At 36.2% G+C, this 16614-nt stretch overlaps 1 protein-coding gene across 2 annotated transcripts; it reads right to left on the bottom strand.

The window, feature by feature from the left end:
- Positions 1-48: 48 nt before the first annotated feature.
- LOC108675695 (ATP synthase subunit C lysine N-methyltransferase) lies at positions 49-6888 on the bottom strand. 2 transcript variants are annotated; one of them, XM_047882895.1, is made up of 5 exons: positions 6813-6888; positions 4143-4508; positions 3722-3835; positions 2288-2479; positions 49-1780 (listed from the first exon to the last, which is right to left on the bottom strand). In XM_047882895.1, the coding sequence occupies exons 2-5, from the start codon at positions 4326-4328 to the stop codon at positions 1547-1549; spliced, it is 726 nt and encodes a 241-aa protein (XP_047738851.1). In that variant the 5' UTR covers positions 4329-4508; positions 6813-6888; the 3' UTR covers positions 49-1546. The 2 variants fall into 2 exon arrangements, with proteins under 2 accessions (XP_047738851.1, XP_018019214.1); XM_018163725.2 differs by having other exon boundaries at positions 6803-6886.
- Positions 6889-16614: the final 9726 nt, after the last annotated feature.

The following is a 16614-nucleotide window of genomic DNA, read 5'->3' as shown; positions in this document are numbered from 1 at the left end:
TAATATTTTTAAACTATAAGAAAGTGAGGATAATGAAGGCTGCGGGTTATTGACTTCATTTTTATTAATCAATTAAAAATTGTTACATCGGGCAATAGTTTCAATTATCATAAGCGTCAATATACAATTAAATGTCAGAGAAGTGCAATTTAACAATAGCTATTGTAACAAACACTCAAAGAACGAGTAAAACTTTGTCCAAATACTGACGCACTTTTTGCCTTCGTCTGCGTAACCCTGATCCAGTTCAGCCCGGCACAAAGACGTATCAGTGCTACGTTCGCACTCTGGTCGTGCTGTGGGTAAGAAAGTGCGTCACCATTTCGACAATGCGACGCGTTCATTTTTTCGAGTGTAACAACTGTCCTGTTCAATGTATTTTTCTAGAACGAGATTCATAAAAAAACATACCTACCTACACACTCAGCTCCACCCACATACTCAGCTCGCTTACCAAGCTAACATATGCCAGCAGTCAAAAGTCCCCGTTGCTTTGTAATATAAATACAAAGAAATCACGCTGAATTCTTCAGTTCTTAGCTAAACGAATTAAGCAAATCAGTAAAAGTCAAGAAGAAATCAGGTAGGGTTATCAGGTTGCAACAAATGTACAGTCGTACTTAAGTTAAGAGTTCATCATACATGATGGTACAAAACAGGAATTGAATGCCACGATTATTAGCCATTCCAAGTTCCAAGTAAAACTAGAACTTACAGTCGAGTGACCTACTCAACCTAAGAAGTAATCGTCTGATTGATCAACCAAAGTCTAGCTTAATAAAGATAATTCATACCAAATACAGAGCTTGGGTCAATTCTCTTAGAACATAACTCTATTTCAGGTGCTGGTAAAACGATTATTTGAATAAACAAAAATTTGTTAATTAATGAGTCAGAAGGAGCTTTCCTCACATGGCTCACTCTAACACGCAACTCACGTAACTTCATAAATTCAATTTATGCTTCTTTCTCGGAGGTATTTTGGAAGAGCTAAGCTCCTTATTGGCAGTGCCGATATGACTTACTTCAAAAAGTATTATATATTATCAATATTTATTATTATTAGTGTCAAGCGTAGCTGTGCTCTTTAATGACGATAATAAGTTGATTAAATCGAAAAAATATAATATTTCTACCGGATTTCAAGTTAAAGTTCACGAAAAAAATTGCAAGAGCAAAAGAATATTTAGTGTAACACCTAAGAAAATATTATGTACATAAATTCTTGTTCAATTCCTAAACGAGAAGGTACGGCAATGCCAGCATTCGATTCAGCCGGACATGTCAGCAACGACATCACGATGTACTATACATAGCTTCGCGTTAATAAGCCAACATTTAGTGGAAAGTATCAGCAGCCCTCCTGACATCAGCCTGCTGACTGACACATGAGAACTTGCATCAGCAATGACATCAGTTATTATACATACCCTCCCCTTAGTAAGCGAGCTTTATTACAGGTTATCAGCAACGCTGACATCAAAATTTGCATCAGCAATGAGATCATCAGGTCTATATACATACCCTGACCATACTAAGCAAGCTCTTAGTAGAAGTTATCAGCAGCCCTGACATCAGCATGCTGGCTGACACCTGAGAACTTATGGAAGGGATAGTCAGCGAAGTCATGGCGCGGCAAAGCGTTGGTGTAGAGCCAGACTGTGTCGATGCCAGAGCCGATGGTGCGGTATGGCTTGCGCTGTGGCAGAGGAAACCTGCAGGCAACCACAGCGCTGTCCCTGCCGAGCTCGGCGTCCAGTTTGTGCTCCAGCTGCGACATCTGCAGCAATCAGGCATGAATTACATACAGAAATGATTCTTAGTTAGAAGGTATGAATGTAAATTGATTTTATTAAGGAAAAAAGGATTGTCAGATGAGTTTTTAGATAAATGACAGGGTTTTTCCCGCGGAGATCGGCGTCATATTTGTGCTCCAGTTGCAACATCTGCAGCTATCATGTATGAATATACTTAATTAATAAGTATGGAATTGTAGATATTAGATATGAATGTAATTTGATTGTTTTAAGGAAGAAAACCTTGAAAGAACTTGCGCCCAGTTCGAGCTCCAGCTGCAACATCTGTAGCCATCAGGTGTGAATGAAACTCGATTGTTTTAAGGCAGAAAAGCTAAGTTAGAATTCTGTATTTTCATTAACCATATCAGTTTTTCACTGCGATCAGAATCGTTTTTTTTCTCCACTTATGACATCTGCAGTTGTCAGGTAAGAAGGTGAATTTCGTAGGTTTAGAAACATATTTCACTTTCAACTTTTTTAAAACTCACCATTTGCTGAACTCCAAAAATGAGAACACAATCATAAGGCCTGAGGTCAAGCTTCCACAGGTCCGTGGTAGTGAAGGAAGCACAATGGCTGACCCCATCCCGCCAGGCTCTGTACCGAGAGTACAGGACCAGCCAAGGGTTCAGCTCAACCCCAGTGCCTCTCACGCCAAGCTCTTTGCATGCAGCCAACACCTGCAACCATGAGATCAAGTTTAAGTTATAGATGTATTTTTAACTTCAACTAGGGCTATGGTCAACTGCTGCATTTACTCAGAATAACGATGTTAATTCTTTTTGTATAAATAATGGCTCATAAAAATCCAAAAATATATTATAAATTTCTGCAACAATAAAGTACACTCAATTAATACCATACCTAACACCATACCATCAATACCGGTAATGCCAATTTAAACAATGTAATAAGGGATTATTTCACTAAACAAAATAATAGAAAATAATTAAGCAGCCGTAATGACTTATCAATGTCAATGAATTGAAGGTCATCAAAATAAAATCATATATTCTACATAATCTTTCATATAGGTACACATGTTCAAAGTCCCACAATGCAAATATACATGCAAGATGTTTTGGTGCATATCCACAATACTGTGTTGCAACATTGCCTGAAACTGACAATTTATTCTTAGTAGGAGAATACTAAGGCATTGAAATACAGGGAGGAAAGAAGTGAACCAGAAATTCAAATTTGAATTTTAATTGGCGCATATATACCTACCTACTGTAAAATGAAGGGACTTTCTACTATTTTGACAAAAAACCATATAACTCAAAAAGTTCTTGCCTTAGATAAGTTGTGTAAAATGCTCTGCTCTTAAACTACTACATGAGATAACATGGAAATGCTTTAGATATATATAAAAGAGATTAAGAATAAATGTATTAACTTTGATTAAATTTATTAAAGAGATACAGTGGGGGGAAATAAATATTCGTACACTTGAAAAATCGTATTTTAATGTATGTAATTCTCTATACATAATTTAAATCACTTTTCCTGTTAAGTTTGTGTACTTACATACATTAAAATACGATTTTTCAAGTGTACGAATATTTATTTCCCCCCACTGTATATTATATATAATTTATATCTATATTTACTAGGCAACTGTTTGTATCACAAAAAGTAAGGACTTAAAATGGTCCAAGTCGACATATTTTATGGTACATAGGCGATTTATGAGATGCAATATTTTATATATTCTTTATCAATAGCCAAATGGATGTTTTACCATAAAAGTTCAATTTGGGTTTGAAATCTTTCTTGAATCTGCTTACATTAGCTTTAATATTAATGACATTCAGGATAGCATGATTTTTAGATTGCAGGGATTATTGAACTAAGGTCATGGCAGGCTTTTCTGCTGGCTTAAAATCAAAAGATTAGCAAAGATACTGCAAAACTCTCACCAGCCTACCATCTCCACTCCCGAGATCTACCACGGAGCGTGCCGACGTCAATCTGAGCGCAGCAATGACATTTTCTACCTGAGCTGCTGATGCAGGTACGTATGGGAGGCAAACCTGAAAAAGTAAAAGAAGTTAATTTTGTTCAGTTTAAATAGTTGTTTAAAAAATGGCATCCAATGGATGCATTACTCAAAGACACCAAATGTTATTTCCAAATAATGTATCAGCACTGATGGAGAATCCTAGAAAAATGTCTACTGTAATTATGAGCATCAAAATACAAATACATCAATAGTTACGTATTTCAACAGGAAACTACTAATAATTATCACATATTTATACACAATGCAAAACAAGCTAACTGACTTATTAGTCAATATGAAACATGTATATATACAAATTAAATGGATGATAAACTTACCTTCCTCAATGCAGGAGCCACAAAAGGAGCAGCAACAACAGACAGCACAATGGCTGCACCCCCTGTTACACCAGCTAGAATGAGGCCAATTAAATGGCTTCTAGATTTTGATTCAATTGTGGATGAGCTGGAAGCATCAGCCTTGAATAGCTCATCAAGGCCAATGCTTGGTAATGCATTTGACATTTTATCTAGATATATTGTTGTTCCAATTTTAATTATCTATTCTATTGTTACTTCACTCATATTCCTCAAATTAAAAATATTGATATAGTCATTCTTGTTTAAATGAACCAATACTGGTACGGTACATTAGGGGTATGTTTTACATATAACTATCATGAACTATGTGTCCATATCAGCATCCTAAGAAAGAAGACAAAAGTGTATATAAGATTTCTTGTTTAAACCAAAGAGAAATAAAATATTTAAAGATATGCCTACTTCCAGTGATTACTTGACATGTAAAACTTACCTAACCTATAACTTGTCTGTCAAAGAAAGACATAGGACACATTCCCACAGGGATGTGTTCACGATTTGTATATGCATAACTATATTTTATACATGGCACGTAATACTATTAGGGGAAGCCCCCTTTTTATGTGTAACCATCCATTTCCTAAGGTGCAATGCATGTTAGCAGTTAAAATATGAGTAAATTCTGAGTGGATTGTTTGTGGCAGTAAAATAAATAATTGATTTAACCAGGTTGAGGCGAGTGCCAGTATGGTATATAATAGATTAAGTACACTCCTTAGATTTATTATGAGTAATTTTTTTGCTTTTCAGATGAGCAAAAACTAGCAAGCTGTTTGAAAAAAGCATGATCAAAATCTTCCACATTAAAATGAAAAATCAAGCATAAGCTACCCATAAACCAAGACAAAAATGCCTATGTTTGTCAGAAACATCACCTGTTTGCAAAACCTTGGTCTTATTTCTTAGAAAAATATAAAAAATGTCACATTTAGGATACAAATTTCAAAATTTGGCTGTAAAAGAATCATATTTATCACCTATTTCTACAAAATTCTGCCCAATATTCCAGATTGGCTTCTGCAGACACTGTGAGTCTGTGACTAGAATTTTTTCCTTTCAATCTGTGACTAGAGTTTTCCCAGAATTTTTGGAAATGTTTTCAATGCCAATATGGTGAATTTGCTTGGAATTTTCTTTGCATTTAAATTTCTTGTAAACTTGCAGTGTATTGAGTGTAAACAGACTGATACAACTTAAGGGGAGCGTCTGGGTGCTTAAAAAACTTTTTTGTTTACAGACGGATCGTTTTGAAACTTGGTACTCATATGTAAAACAGAATTCTAAGACTTTTTTGTTCGTGTGAATTTTTCGAAAAAAATGAAAGAAAACGTGAAATTCTTAGAAAACGGAAAAAGGGGGTACCGTAGAAAACTATCTCCTCCTAGGATTTTGAAGCTACAACATTGAGACGCATATCATTTGATGCGTAAGGACCATATCTATCGATTCGTCATAGCTTTTTTGAATTTCGAATTTTTGTGGATGGAGGAGTATTTTTCACAAAATTTTCAAACATTTTTCTATTTCCCCTTTTTTCTATCCCCTTTTTCAAAATATTTTCAAAACTATAACGAAATTGGGAAAAAGCTACAACGAATCTCTGGATAATTCAATTGCGAATCAAATGGTATATGTCTCATTGCTGTAGCTTCAAAACTCTAGGAGATAGTTTTGCAGTGACAATAAGTTAACTTTTCAGTAGGGCCCAACAAAGTTGCGTGCGCCTCGAAAAAGACATTCAAGGCCAAGGGTGCAAGGTTGCATGACTACATGAAATTGGAGCTTAATTTCTGTCAAGGCTGGTGCGAACGACGGCACAACCGCACAAGAACCATCCCATATGACTGCAGGCGGATAACTGAAGTACAGCGTGTTCAGACTAGCTATTTAAGTGTGCTACCGGTAATTTAGGCCTATATTAAATGTTAAGGAACTCCACCACCCCTAACCCTTTCGCGATCTGTCGTGAACGCATAAATGATAAATCAACATACAGAGATGGTTTTGGTACCGTTAGGTTAGATGCGTCAGAATGTAAGCTTTAAGATGAGTATAAAAACAAAAAAAGTCAAAAAATTTTCAATTTTGACCCAGACGCTCCCCTTAAGTACTTATATGTCAGATTTTAGTGATAAGTAGGAAAATTTTAATCCTAAGCAGACTGTAGTCTGTAGATTCCAATGCAAGTGTGACGGTTTAAGTGTCAAAAAATAATTTGTTGCCATGCCATTTGCCAAACTTGGCCAAAGATCTTGATTTCTCTCATTGACTTAACACTTTGCAGTTTGAACCCTGGAAATTTAAAAGTGCAAATCATCTATAACAACACATTTAGAGAGTTAGATTAATAATTTGCACACCTATTACTAGACAAGTAAGAAAGTTCTGGTCATGCCACTGTGCCACATGCATCACCGTCATGCCCATGGTAGGCCTACTAATTATATCCTGTCCAATTTAATAAATTTATATAACTATGGTATTGGCCTATCAGTATCACCATGACCTATGCTATGGGGCTTTGGCCGGTAATGTGTTGAATAATTTCAAGTACCACATACACATTTAACTGAAGAGACGAACGATGTTTATTTTTGTACTAGTACTAGGGTCACTACCTGAACCAACCGCTCTTGGCCATGGCGTCGGTGAACACAGACTTTATGACTTCTTTGTCACTTGACACCGTAACACGCACGGCGCACCGTCACGCAAATGCGACGGCCATACCGGCCGCATGTCTAATCAGTCATATGGTTTTGATCCAGTTTGTTGACACCAAGCAGCTGATTCAGGGTATTTTTTGTATAAAAGTTGCTTCAAAATATTTTACCGGCTGTTTATGCAACTTTTAATAAGCGGGGAGAATTGCTATAAAGAAGCAGGAAGTGGGTATTTCTTCCGATGAAACCTGAAGTCGTGATTGCATTTAAGAAAAATAGATTGAATTTTATAGTAGATGAACACTATAAATACACAAAGTTGACATGATTTTTTCCATTTATCTCCTATTTTTCGTCAAGACATCTTCTAGGTAAATCCACATCCATCTCACATCTTAAGCTCTGAGAATCTAACTAACAGCCCACTTACATCTTGATCAAATACAACGTTGGCTTTGTTCATGAAATTATCGTCTACGAATCGATAAGCTTGATGAGGTTTTGAAGAAGTACGTATCATTTTCTCGAAAATCATCACACGAACCTCCAGCAGTTTACATAGGACACGCAGGGCATTCATGTCGGTCGTTGGTACGCCAGAGCCTCCATAAAGTACGAAACAATCGTCGAAGCGTGAGCGACCTCTCGCTATCAGAAAAGATCAGCTAGAAAAATTATTCTCTGGAGTCATGACCCTAAATGGCAAGGTGAGTGCGATTCTTTCCGTATTTTCTTCGATAGCCTATATTTTTGTTGAATATTTCTACTTTGCACAACGCAGCGGCAAGAAAGAATGAACGTTTTTGTGTATAATGGCCTGGCCAAAAACGAAATGTCTGAAATTGTTGCAAAGAAGAGCAGTAGATTCAGCCAAAAGTGATGTATTCGGTTTCAATTTCAAAGGATTTGGTCTTCGCTCAACTGGCATTCCTTAGGACAGCAGCAGCGGCAGGATGCGTTTACGCCTGCAGCTCTGACCTGCGGCAGCCGCTGCCTAAAATATAAAGCTGCTGCTGTTGAGGCATGTAAAGCTGTTGCTGTTGAGGCATGTAAAGCTGCTGCGGTTGAGGCATGTAAAGCTGTAGCTGTTGCTGTTGAGGCATGTAAAGCTGCTGCTGTTGAGGCATGTAAAATGCTGCTGTTGAGGCATGTAAAGCTGTTGCTGGTGAGGCATGTAAAACGCTGATGTTGAGGCATGTATAGCTGTTGCTGTTGAGGCATGTAAAGCTGCTGCTGTTGAGGCATGTAACGCGGTTGCTGTTGAGAATGTAAAGCTGTTGCTGTTGAGGCATGGAACGCTGTAGCTGTTGAGGAATGTAAAGCTGCTGCTGACGAATAAAAGCCGAGACAACTGCTACAATATAGCTGACACCATTACTAATGTCAGTGAAAATAGACCGTTGAGACAGAGAACATTTCAGCTTGAGGTTGTTACTGAAAATATCGATGTATTCATTACTAATTAGACATAATTTTGCTGATGTCATTGTTGCCGCAGCTGCAATAGATTTTATTGCTGCAATGCATACTGTCGTAGCAGCTGTTGCAGACGTAAAGGCTGACGTCGCTGCAAATGTCACCGCTGCAACACCTGCAGCAGCAGTTAACATTCCTCAGTAGCAGTTGCAAGCGGCCGGATGTAGCTAGCTACCTCAGCGTCGCTTCTGTGCAACACCAACCCCTCCTCTAACCCCTTCCTCCAACCCTTTACTCAAACCTTTTCCTCCAACCCATTTGTCCAACCCCTCCTTAAACCCCTTCCTCCGACCCTTTACTCAAGCCTTTTCCTCCAAACCATTTGTCCGACCCCTCATCAAACCCCTTCCTAGAACCCTTTACTCAAACCTTTTCCTTCAACCCATTTGTACAACCCCTACTCAAACCCATTCTCCAACCCTTTACTCAAACCTTTACCTCCAACACATTTGTACAACCCCTCATCAAACCCCATCCTCAAACCCTTTACTCAATTCTTTTCCTCCCACCCATTTGTCCAACCCCTTCCTCGAACCCATTTCTTTAACACCCTCTTCGACCACCCCTTCCAACGCCTCCCGCAACCTTATTCATCCATCACGCTTTATTGATTTCATTCTTCAAATGCCATGCTACTAAAGCTATACTCGTATTCCTCTAACAATATTTCTACGGACATATTCCTTTAAAATTATCAATTTAATTCTATGCTTACTATTTTATTACTTTAATTCTTATAATCTTTTTAATGAACTATTTGCTCACTTTTTCCACTACCCTCTATCACAATTTACATATAAATATGCTCTTTTAATTTATATACGGTAGCTTCTATTCCGATTCAAATAAAGACTTTTTGTATAAAAAATAATAATTCATTAGGTAAATAAGCAACAGCATTTAGATTATGTTCGCGACTTCATAAATACATTCCGAATAGAAAATGTTGTTCATTTATTTCCCGATCATTGAATTTAAGCTTTGATCCTAACTTAATAATGGCAAAATATTTCTTCCTAAATCAGCGTTTTGTTTTACTATATAATGTATTATTGAACAAATTATATAATGCTTTTATAATAAAGTGTTTACTCCTATTGTTGGCTTGTTGTCTGTGAATGGTCTTAATTCACATATTAAAGTTGTTCAATTTGAAGCTATACCGGACAAAAACCCAGCCAGTTTATCGTAACTAACAATGCATTTTGTTTTATAAATAGGACAGTTTCTCATCACTAAAAATATATTTTGTTTCTTAAACAGGACAGTTTCTCGTCACATCCCATATTTTTTTGCTGTAATATAAATAGGCAACATTATGTTGGCTATTTATTTTGATGTAATATCCGTGCCAGACTTTGTTATCATGTCGCGATGCTATCAACAGAGACCACGCCCTTCCCTTTCCATTCTCATGGAAATTTCTCCGTGTCTCTATTTTAACTGAAGTTGTTAGGAATAAAGACATTTTAAGATGGTTAAAAAACTATTATTATGTTATTACATTTATGCAACTTTAGGAAATATCAATTATTATATCATTTATTATTATTGATGATTGTTAATCGTAGTGAACATATCATCGGTTCATATATTGATTATTAGCAGCACAAATACTGAGGATAAAAATACATAATATTGCTATGCTTCGCTTTTCTTTTGTTCTCGACGCATAGTTTTGTGAGGCTTTGATATGTGAAAAGTAATGATATATCTTGCCTAATCCGACAAATATTTTGACGCAGTTTTGTTGACAAAATTTTGACCTAGTTTCGACCCAGTTTTGAAAAAAAATTTGACACATTTTTGACACAGATTTGACGCAGTTTTGACACAGTTTTGATACAATATCGACGCAATTTTGGAACAATTTTGACACATTTTCGACACAGAATTGATACAGTTTTAACACAGTTTTGACACAGTTTTGGCACAGTTGTGAAACAGTTTTGACACAGTTTTTAAACAGTGTTGACACACTGTTAACACAGTTTCAACACAGTTTTGATTCACTTTTGACACAGTTTCGAGGTCTTACAAAGAAAAAAAAATAACCGTACGGTGCGCGATGACAAAACAGTCTTGGCCGGAAGCTACAAGCTTGGGGAAGAGGGGTAAGGGAAGAGGGGTAAGGGAAGAGGGGTAGGGAAGAAAGGAGGAGGTTGAGGAACCTATTTCACATGACCCCAGTGTTAGCGAGACCTCCTCACCTAAGCCGTGACCCCAACCCCACAACCCCAGCAACACAATGCACAGGACAATCCCACCCCACTTAATCAGGACCGACCGATGTCATTAAAATAATCACAGTTCTCTTGGAAAACCGACGATTATTTTCGTAGGTGCAGCGAGGAATTCGGTCAAAGGAGAACATTGCCGTTATTTACAGCTAGGCAAATATTATAATAGTGATGATAGATCATTTTTGTACTTCTGAAATTTAATGAATTCTTTCGCAATATGATTTGAAAATACGCTTGCATGTCAAAAGGGTTAGTGACACGCATGCATGCAGTTCAAACGTGTTCGTGACACGCATGCATGCAGTTCAAACGTGTTCGTGACACGCATGCATGCAGTTCAAACGTGTTCGTGACACGCATGCTGTCTCTTATACACATCTAGATGTGTATAAGAGACAGCTGTACTATCGTCTATCCTTACCTGTACTATCGTCTATCCTTACCTGTACTATCGTCTATCCTTACCTGTACTATAAATGAACGACGGCTAGTAAGCCCAACCCCCGCAGGGTTCAGGGCTCAGAACAAACGCCTTGTAAACCCAGCCCCGCAGGGTTCAGGGCTCAGAACAAACGCCTTGTAAACCCAGCCCCGCGGGGTTCAGGGCTTAAGCCTCACATGAGGAATAGTTAATTCCTCTTTCCATCTGCTCTTCCGCCCCTGATAACCTGCTTCGCGGTTGCCATCTGACGGCACATCGGATGTGGCAAGAAGCTCGCCTTTGAAGTTCTCTTAAGTTAAGCATTTCGATTTATGTTCATAGGTAATTGTATGGCCACCGATAACACGGCTATAGTTTTCAGATGAGACAGAGCGCAGACATTTTCACTTCCGAAAACTTCGATGGATGGATATGCTTTAGACAGGATATGCGGACATCGGAAATTTGTCGGGAAATCAGTAGAACGTGCAAAGAAATTAGGGATCTTGCAACAAACTTAATCAATTTCCCAAAACACAGGCGGAAAAAATCTTCTATTGACTTTTCAAAAGCCGTGAGAAAAAACACGCGTCTCATTTCCTGTATAAAAACCAACAGACGACACGCCTGCCGCGAGACGCGATTTTCGTGAAGCGAAGTTCCTTCCTGCAGACGAGAAGCGAGCCCTGCAGACGAGAGATGAGCCCTGCAGACGAGAGATGAGCCCTGCAGACGAGAGGTGAACTCTGCAGACGAGAGGTGAGCCCTGCAGACGAGAGGCGAGCCCTGCAGACGAGAGTCGAGCCCTGCAGACGATCGTGTTCGTGACACGCATGCATGCAGTTCAGACGTGTTCGTGACACGCATGCATACAGGTCACACACATCCGCAGAATATAGCGGATGTGCTCCGTGATTTCTGATAAACTTCGCGGATGCGCGCCGGATTGCTGGGAACAATCGGGTGCGCTTATGGCAATCCGGCAGCCGATGATTGACCTACGACCTCGTGATTGTCGGCAACCTGCACACGAAGCAAATGGGTAGCTTACTTTAAATTTATTAAAGTTTATTATTATTATATAGATTTATACATAATGATTAATTATATTATTGATAATATAATATTAATAATAATAATATAATAACAATAATAGTTAATAGTTAAATAATTCTACATTTTTTAATAGAGATAATTGCCTAATAAGTAATTTTATTATTCATTACGTAATATACCTTAAGAATTACAGTAAATTTATTAATCTATTGTTTAATGATAAAATATTTGTTTTGTGTTTTAACATTTAATAAATTTAAAACCGAATTTTTTAAAACTGAAGAGAGAGTAAAATGAAACGATAAAAAAGTTTACCTTCTTAATAAATTTCCTCAAGTTTAAAATCACGTAAAAGTATAAATAAAAGATACAAATAAAGGACAAAGTTATCATATTATAATTTTTACGTTTTAAATTTCCAAGTATTAGAATTTACACGTATTTTACAGCGTTTGTTGGTTTGTTTGAAGCCTCTTACACTATTTACCCACCATCCCCACATGGTATTTGCATACCGAGACTCGTGTAACCGAGTAATCACCATTAGACAGTGATTACTTCGGACTTCATTAGACAGTGATTACTTAAAATACCACTACGAGTATTTAACAAGTTAGGCTTCGTTTAGGTAAATCAACACCATCACTCACTTAAATGAATGGGTCATATTTTTCAAATAGTGACACACTTTCTTACACACGTCGTTTTAATTTTAATGAATGTGAACTAAATGTGATGGAATGTCCAATAAAAATGTAAATGATAATTGTCAGATGAAAAGTGACTTTAATGATAATGGTCTGATGAAGCTCATATATTTACTAAGATAAATAATTAATCAAAGTCTTGGATGATTATAGGTATCTATATTACGTTAATGATTAGTTAAGTATCTATATTTCGTCTGAAAATTCAATCAGAGACTTGAATGACTTCAAGTTCGATGATTAACGTACCTGATGATACCACGGCATCAGATGATGCGTGAGAGAAAATCTCCTGGACTTTCTAAATGTCTCGTAAATGTCATCCATTTCGGTCGCCATGTCGGTACTTCCGGCACCGACTGTCGTGACGATGCGATTAATCTGTACACGATCTGACGATACTGTCGTGGTTCATGGTCTTTCTCTTCATCGTCAAAGATTCCTGGGTAAAGGTTCACGTAAATGTGGCATTTAACGCTAATGAGTAGCGGTAACTCACGTATCTGGGATTTGGTGGAAAGTTACTTTTCGGGAAAAAAATTAATACGATTGATCATACTAGCAGACGCCAGACTAGACATAACTAGCAGTTTAGTCTGGTGTGCCAGGGATACATGAAAATTTCGAAATTTGAGACCCCATCAATCACAAAAAAATTAAAGTTCTGTTCACTTCTTTTACAACACTTCTCTTTAACTTCACTCCTTGTTTGTCAAAAATTGAAAAATTAATTTTTTTCTAATATACGAAAATAAAATGAGAAATTCATTGTACATCTTTTACACCGGACACACTGGATTCTATAGAAGTGTTGTCTTTAAAAAGTAATTTTAAACGTATATTTTATTACAACACTTCTCTTTAACTTCACTTCTTGTTTGTTTGTCTGTCTGTCTGTCTGCTCCAAATCTTATAATCGAAATCGAAACTTCTACTAATCCTATCGATCTGAAATTTTGCGCACGTGCGTAAAGTTGGAGACAATGCATGAATCAATTGACAGAATAAACGATTTGCAGAATAAATTTTTTTTTTCAATATTAAAAATATTGAAAAAATAATTTTGTCAGCTACAAATCTTATAACTGACATTTGACACACTGTGACCTGTCCAGTTGATCTGAAAATTTGCACACTTGTGTGAAGTTGGAGGCAATGCATGAATCAATTAACAGAATAGATAATTTTGAATAGGTACGTTGTTTATATATTAAAAAAAGTGAAAAAATTATTTTTTTAATATTCGAAAATAAAATGAGAAATTCATTGTACATGTGTAACCTTGGAGACACTGGATTCTTTAGAAGTGTTATCTATTAATATGTAATTTCTAAATGTATATTATTTAACTTCATTTCTTGTTTGTTTGTTTGTCTGTCTGCTACAAATCTTATAATCGATATTTAACACACTTCCATCTCTACAATCGATCTGGAATTTTGGACACTTGCGTAAAGTTGGAGACAGTGCATAAATCAATTGACAGAATATATAATTTGAAAATTTTGACAATTAAATTTTTTTATTCTAAAAAATTTGAACAGATAATTTTGTCTGCTACTTATCTTGTATTCGATATTAAACACACTTCTACATTTACAATCAATCTCAAATTTTGCACTCCTGTGTAAAGTTGGAGACAATGTATGATTCAATTGACAGAATAATTAATTTGGCGAAATTTTTTTGTTTGAAATTTTAAAAATTAAATTTAAAAATTATTATTTTTTAAATATTTGATGATAAAATTAGAAATTCATTGTACATGTTTAACATCGGAGACACTGGATTCTTTAGAAGTATTGTATTTAACACACTTCTTTATAAGTAATCTTTAAACGCATATTATTAAATTTGAAACTAATTTGATTTTTTTCTTCTTGACTAAAAATTGAAACAAGCTAAGCAAAAATTACGCTCTCATTTTTTGGCTCCCACGTCATTTTCAATGTAAGAGAATTTCACCATTGAAATAAAAATTTCCAGGTAACATCCAACAAGGTAAGTATCCTGGATACGCAGCCCACAGGCCCCTATATACAATATCCCGACACGATAAGTATCCTGGATACGCGCCCCATCCAACAGCCCCTATATACAATATCCCGACACGATAAGTATCCTGGATACGTCCCTATATGTTTGTGGTGCCAGGCTTAAAACACACAAAAAATTTGGACACGCATTTATAAGTGTAGGAATTTCGAAAGAGTTGTTATTGTTTAATAATTCAGCTATACTGAGAAAACATCAGAATTTTTTAAAATTCATTTCGAAGAAATCCCGTGACTTGTGTTGCTGGGGTTCATCGAAAAAAAAATTTAAAACTATAGAGTCTCTAGCGACATTAACCTGTACAGCGCTTCTCAGAAAGGTTAATTAATCGTATTGGCTCATTTTGATTCTGTATTTTTAAATACAAAAGTTTCAAAGAATTCCGGGAAGCGTTCATCGCGCAGATTTCCGTATAATTATTTATAGTATTGTGGCTCACAAATCTTATGTTATAATGAGTTCTCGTGTAAGCCATTGATGAATTGTTATTGTGAACTTATGAATCAAAATTATATTCTGCTCACTGTTTTTGTCAAGAAATATAATCAACCAACGCTGATAGAGTGTTGAATACACAGGAAACATTATTATTGTCTTTATATATACGGTACAATACTCCTTACGTGTTACCGTATTGAATCCAAATATTTAATTTTTAATCTATTCTCTATCAAGTTATTAAACCTATACGCAATATATCATTTAGCTGCGCAAACTGCCTAACTTCCTTACAAAATCTTCCTTTAAGTATTTTTTTGCAATAATATTTTCTCTCTGAACATGAATACTAATTACCTTTCAAGACATTATATCAAATTCTAATCGTGGGCCACAGACAAAAAGGAAAAAAAATCCGCATGATATTAAGTTGGGATACTTTTGAGCCCCTCGATCGAGGTAAAAAATTTGACTGCATTAGAGTTTCTGGCAAATGACCGAAAACTGGGAAATATTCTTTAAAAATCTGGTGAGAAGAAATGGCTGAGAGATTTGCGCGAGTCGAGTTTTTCATATAAATTTTTAGTGACCAAGTTATATCATAACTTGAAATATGCTTTTGTGCTATAATTGGTAAGAAATTCATATTATAAATTATTTGTCCACTTAACAAGGGCGGACCTTTATTATGATCATGTAGTTTCATTATATTATCGTCATTTTCACGTTTAATTAAATGTCTTTTCACAATATCTTCTTATCATGTCCGTAACTTATAACTGGCCACTCAAATATTTCCTAATATTTTTGTTTTTGTTTTATATCCACCATTTCTCTCTCCATCAACCATATAAAAAACCTATGCCTGCCGATATCTACCTAAGTGTTATTTTTTGTTTACGATCTTCTTTCTGTAGTCACTAAAATTTTTTATGTTCGAAAAACTAATATATATAGTATTATTTTCTTTATGAATATTTATATTTGCGCACTGATCTTCAGCTGTTCTGAAGCGTTTTTTTGGGGCTCGGGAAGCATGCTTGGCAAGCGGACGTGGAAGGCAGATGTCGCCCTGGCGTTCAAAAAAAAAATCCCATAGAATTTTTGTGCAACATCGGCCAGCTGCCGCGTGCTATCCTTCCTGTACTATCCTTACCTGCACTATCTTTACCTGTACTATCCTTCCTGCACTACCTTTACCTGTGCTATCCTTACCTGTACTATCCTTACCTGTACTATCCTTCCTGCACTACCTTTACCTGTGCTATCCTTACCCTGTCTCTTATACACATCTAGATGTGTATAAGAGACAGATGCATGAATCAATTGACAGAATAAATAATTTTGAAACAAATTTTATATATTAAAAAA

This window comes from Hyalella azteca, unplaced genomic scaffold (assembly GCF_000764305.2).
Source record: "Hyalella azteca isolate HAZT.00-mixed unplaced genomic scaffold, Hazt_2.0.2 contig11585, whole genome shotgun sequence".
NCBI lineage: Eukaryota > Metazoa > Arthropoda > Malacostraca > Amphipoda > Hyalellidae > Hyalella > Hyalella azteca.
The sequence above is the reverse complement of the archived record's forward strand: the minus strand, read 5'-3'. Positions and strand labels throughout refer to the sequence as shown.